The sequence below is a fragment of the Chaetura pelagica genome, unplaced genomic scaffold (assembly GCF_000747805.2).
Source record: "Chaetura pelagica isolate M959 unplaced genomic scaffold, ChaPel_1.0 scaffold470, whole genome shotgun sequence".
Lineage (NCBI taxonomy): Eukaryota > Metazoa > Chordata > Aves > Apodiformes > Apodidae > Chaetura > Chaetura pelagica.
This window is the reverse complement of record NW_009951911.1, coordinates 387,410-392,988: the sequence shown is the minus strand read 5'-3', so window position 1 is coordinate 392,988 and position 5,579 is coordinate 387,410. Positions and strand designations below refer to the sequence as shown.

At 48.0% G+C, this 5,579-nt stretch overlaps 1 protein-coding gene across 1 annotated transcript in view; it reads right to left on the bottom strand.

Moving 5' to 3' along the window:
- Positions 1-441: 441 nt before the first annotated feature.
- The window catches only part of TMEM183A (transmembrane protein 183A), a 63,523-nt gene continuing 58,385 nt past the window's right edge, over positions 442-5,579 (bottom strand). Inside the window, exons 7-9 of the mRNA XM_009994289.1 lie at positions 3,056-3,136; positions 2,253-2,408; positions 442-920 (exon numbers count right to left, since the gene is read on the bottom strand). Coding sequence (XP_009992591.1) covers positions 735-920; positions 2,253-2,408; positions 3,056-3,136 — 423 coding nt within the window. The 3' untranslated portion in view covers positions 442-734. The remainder of the gene's footprint in view (positions 921-2,252; positions 2,409-3,055; positions 3,137-5,579) is intronic.

The following is a 5,579-nucleotide window of genomic DNA, read 5'->3' as shown; positions in this document are numbered from 1 at the left end:
TGCTCTTAGAAAAGACAGTCAAATCCTTCATCACTTCAGTTATTTTAGTGCATTCCTCCATCTCCTCTCCCTCCCTCCGTTTAACTTCTCTGAACAGCACCTTCTGGTTTTAAAGGTTTAGATCTTCTTTTCAAAGAGAAAACATCAGCGTGAGAACTTGAAGAATATTTACATTCAAGAAAGACTTTTGCCTTCCAACTCCTCTTTGAAAGAATCCCTTTGTTTGATCGTTTCTGCTTTTATCTTCCCTTAAAATTCTGTGAATCAGCACTGCTGTTGATCACTGCTGCTTTGCCTGCTGCTTCTCAGGCACTGAAACACCACACTGTGGTCGTGCTGCACTAAAGCAAACATGGATTTTGTTTGTAAATTGTTTCTGGTCAGATTAAAGCCCAAAGCAAAACCTCCTCCTTCTTCCCAAACAACAGACAACGGGACCACTTTCATTAGCACCAAAAGGTTTTTAAATGAACAGTTCCAGGGAGCTCCTTTCAAATCATAAAATGTGAATTTTACATAAAAGTGTGTTTACAAATAGTTTCTGCTTTACACTCAGCTCTGCCCATCACTGACCAGAAGTTATATACATACAGACTAGCTCAGTAGCTTCAACCACTTGCAAGGAGACTGCAGAATTTATTTAAGAAATAAAAACAGGATTTCCTGGTTCCTAGGAATTCTCTTCAGCCTGCCAGATCCAGTCACCCGCCAGCTGCTGCAGACTCAGGAGAGCACTAAGCCTTAGGAGAGAAGGGGTACTGTGGGTGCCACCAGTCCAGGAGCCTCACACTGTGCACGGGGTCCAGCACCACCTGCACCCCCTGCTCCAGCCGGGGTTTCCTGCCGCTGCGCACGGGGGCGTCCTGGAACACCAGGCGCACGCGGTGGTGCCTCATGTCTGTGCTCACGTTGATGGTGAACTGCAGGGAGAGAGAGAGAGGCCAAGAGGTGCTTCAGGAGACCAACGTGATGGATGAACAAGAGCTCTTAGCAGCTCGCTTCGAGATGGATTTATTAGTTCTAAATTGCACAAGCCTCAGGTGTTGCGGGTGCTGGCGGAGCTGGGACTGAAGGCAGGTCCTTGGGTTGGCAGCTCCAAATCAGTGGTGGGGTTGGAAGGGACCTCTGGAGATCATCTAGTCCAACCCCCTGCTACAGCAGGATCCCCTAGAGCAGATCCCACAGGAAAACATCCAGGTGGGTTTGGAAAGTCTCCAGAGGAGAATCCACCACCTCCCTGGGCAGCCTGTCCCAGGGCTCTGTCACCCTCACACCATTTTCTTACATTTAGGTTAAACCTCCTGTACTCCAGTTTGTGCCCCTTGTCCTGTCACAACAGTGCCAGGTGTGGACATGAAAGCAAGTGGCTGTCAAAGGAAATCTGGATGTCAGTGCCCTACTCTTCAGTGAGGCCAGCCTGACCCCCAGGTGGGCACCAGCCACTTCTGAAGCCCTGACTTTCCAGTAGAGCCAGAGGTGCTGCCCCACATTTTACCACTGCTCCTGCCTGAGCACACCTGCTGTGCTGCTCTCTGATCAGCCTGGGGAACTTGGTTCCACAGCTGCTCCTTCTCCCAGCAGTCAGAGACCATATGTTCATTGAAAGAGTTTGCCCACGGAAGTTTTTGCTCTCAGATTTTACTGGTGTAAGGCTAGGAGATACTTTCTGGAGTAAGTATCCCTTATCTCTTCTGCATCCCCACCTCTTGTACCCTGCTGGAGGACCAACATCTCATCTGCCCCAGATGCTGCACAGCCACAGCTCCTTGCAGGTTCATCTAAATCAGCTGTATTTGCTGCACCAAATGGGGAAGAGGACTTTTTATTAGGGCATGGAGTGAGAGAACAAGGGGGAATGGACTAGAACTGGAAGAGGGAACATTTAGGTTGGACATCAGGAGGAAATTCTTTAGTGTGAGACCCTGGTCCAGGTTGCCCAGGGAAGCTGTGGCTGCCCCATCCCTGGCAGTGTTGAAGGGCAGCTTGGATGGGGCTTGGAGCAGCCTGGGCTGCTGGGAGGTGTCCCTGCCCATGCAGGGGGTTGGATCTAGATGACCTTTAAGGTCCCTTCCAACCCAAATCAGTCTGTGATTCTATGATGGAAACACAGAAGCTAAGCTGAGGAGATCCTCAGCATTTCCTCAGGAAACTTAGGATTCCCAGAACTGTAGGAACCACCAAACTGTGTCCTTTCCATCTCCTACACAAACTGCACGTGCAAGGCTGACCTGGCAGCTTTCTCCAGCACTTACCAAGGTAAATGTCATGCCCATGACTATTGGCACGAATATGAAGTTGAAGGTGGTGATCTGCAGCAGACAGCAATCCTGATCTGGATTTGTGTGGACTTCTTCATACTGGATGGGTGGCTGAAGACCTCTGCAACACTTGCTTTTGAATCTGGGAGACTTGAAAGAGAGAGAGGCACTTATGTAACTAAGCAGGAACCTGTGATGGAGTTTGGCAGCTTCTCAGTGATGCTGACTGGCAAGTTCTCAGGACATTCCCACCCATTTGGGCAGAGCATGACATCAACATCAAAAGCCACTCAGGATAGGCAATTTGCAGGACAATTTAAAGGGAAAGCTGCAGCATTCCCAAGGTTGCCTGACACAATTTTCTTCTCCTGAGACCCATTACAGGAGGTTCTCAGTGCCTGTGTTGGCTTTTTTCCAACCCCCTGCTATTTTTTCCAATGGCAAAACATCAAGTTTCAGATTCTGATCTGTATTTTGACCACTGAAATCAAACAGTCTGGGTTTTGGTAGCAATCAGAGGCAATGACCCAAAGATTAGATTATTTGGGTAACAAATGAGCCACATCTTACAGAAAAGAAAGGACACCAAACAAGGAAATAAAAAAGTAGGATTCTAAATGTCTTGGTAATCCAGCCCAAAAATTCAGTGTAGTTTCAGTGCTTTAGTTTACCAGGGAGTCAAGAGTTTTAATGTATTGTCTGAATGCATAAAAAGTTGGTACCTTCCTTTCTCCCACTCAGAAAAGTCATCCCTGCTTCAAAAGAAAGTCACAGCCATTGAAGCTCTTCTTTCATACCTGCTTTTTGAACTTGAAGTTGAATTCCCACATTGCTTCTTGTCTGTTCCCTTCAATCTTTTTGCACCAGAAAAGCAGACACTGAGGTGGAAGCAAAAGAAAAAGAAACATAAAACTATGAAACCCTTGGAGGCACCACTTGAAATAAGTTTTAGCACAGCATAAAGGCTTCCAATTACCAACACAATTACACAGGAGCAATTAGGAGCCATTTATTCAAATTAATTACGTTCAAAGAACACATTCAGCAGTTTAGGTCTCTCAGTTTCAAGGCAGTGAAACTCCTCACAGAATCAGTCTGGTTGGAAAAGACCTTTAAGATCAATGAGTCCAACCATCATGGCAACCAGGTGACAAAACAGGCAGTCACTGATGTGCTGAAGAGAACAATCCCATTGCTTAATGTGCCCCTTTCCTAAGGCAGGAGATGAGCAGTAACAAAGCACCCATTTCCCCCCACCCTCCACCAAGAACTCCCAATGAACTGGACTCCAAACAGGACTAAAAAGTGAGGAACAACTGAACACAGAATAAAGATCAAGAAGGAGAGAACCCAGAGGGAAACGCAAAGGCCAGAACATGAGCTGTGAAGTGACAGGTGAGACAGTTCCTAAACCACTGAGGTGTCAAAAGAAGGTCTTGACCACACAAACCACTGACCAACATACCTCAAGAGCAAAGCCAACACTGCCAAGACAGCACAGTCTGACCAACCTCCTGTCCCTTGTTAAAGAAAATGAGAAAAGGGCCTCAAACCACAACAGAGGTAACCAGCACTGCTCTGCCATGCACACACACACCAGGAGCTCTCCAGTTTATCACTGCCTGGGCCACAGGATCCATCCCAGCAGGCAGCACTCCTCCTAGAGCAGGAATCTCAGCAGAACTCCTGGATTAAACTAAGTAGGAGGGAAATTCCCTGACTCCCAGTGAGCAGAAGCAACCAGCCTTCAACAGCCAAGGAAAGATCCTGGTAAGTCAGCCCATCCATCCCTGGAAGTGTTTCCACACCATGGATGCCAGCCCACCACAGCTGGTCTTATCTTTTAACAGTGTCAGCAGGAGAAGGAAGAATAGTACAGGTAGAGACACCTCCTTGTGATCCAAACAGTCTCTCCTACCCTAGAGAAGGCCTGACGGAGTTGCAGGGTGAAGCACAGATTTCATTGCACTCCAGGACAGGGTGACCTCAACTGAAACAAAGCCAGAGCTCACCTCCACCATGGGGGAATAGAGACTATGGATGAGACCCTTTACTCCAACTCTGAATCATGTCCATAAACAAAAGTCCTTAAAGGACCTTTACCTCAACAATCTTGATGAGGTGAACAACAAAGCTGTGAGGAGTCAAGCTCAGAACCACTTGTCAAGTTCCCTCCACCCGGGAGGAGTGGCCTTCAGTTTTTCCTGATAAAAACGTTCTCCAGATCTTTTTTTCAACTCGGGTGAGCAGCAGATGCTGCCGAGTTTAACTCATGGCATTTGTAGTTCACCTCCAGAGCCAGGCTGGTGTAGCAGCCGTGGGGTGACGGCGAGTAGTGAAGCACAAAAGGTCAGTACCTCCTACGGGGCAGAGGATCCGTCCTCGGCTCAGCCGTCCTGCCCTTCAGCCGCTCCGCCCACAAGCACGGGGTGTCTTTAAAGGGCAAACACCTCTGCTGACACCATAACGGCTCCAGTCCCACACAAGCTAGGCTAGGGGAAGAAAAAAAGAAAATAGGAAAGAAAAAAGGAAATTAAAGAGGAAAAGCTGGATTGGATAACACCCAGGCTGGGGTCTCCTCTTGCCACATGCAGTTTACGAAGGCATCTGCCATTAGTGTCAATGACCCGTGAAGGTAAAACCAAAGCCCAGGGAAGCAGGAACTTGAGGTCGACACCTCAGCTCCTCCTCCACACCCTCTGTGTCCAGTGACAGAGACAGAGACACAGGCAGAGCTCAGGGTCTTGTGATGCTGTAGTACAGCAAGACCAGACTCAGGATGGCTCTTTTATGCTCCAAGGGGTTAGGTCAAACCTCTACTGTTCTACAAAAGCCTCCTCAGTGTTTAATTTCCTTTTTCAAAACCTTTTCTCAGACTGTTAGTACAGTAGCAGCACCAGCAGTGGGCACCAAAGCCGTTATGATGTCAACATGAATGCTTCCCAAATGCCAACCCTGCCAGCAACACCTCAGGGCTCCCAGCCCTTACAGATCCGAGTGGTGGTAGGGAGTCAGCCTCAGGAGAACTAAGTTGGAATTGCCTAAAAATGGTTTGCTTTTGATTTTTGAGAGAGATTATATCCAAACTGGGGATTCAGGAAGAGAAGGAAGAGCTCTGGATGCAGAGAGAAGACTACACAGAGCTGTGGGCTCTGCTCCTGCTCTGCAGCACCACCTGCTTGTGATACTGCTGGATGCTCCCTAAGTGCATGATAACAGTTTTCCAGTATCAACCCAGGGAGAGGAAGGAAGACAGGAGGAATGCCACGTACAGGTAGGTGAGGTTGCTCTAATTTGCATGGAAAAGTACAACTGCTGAAC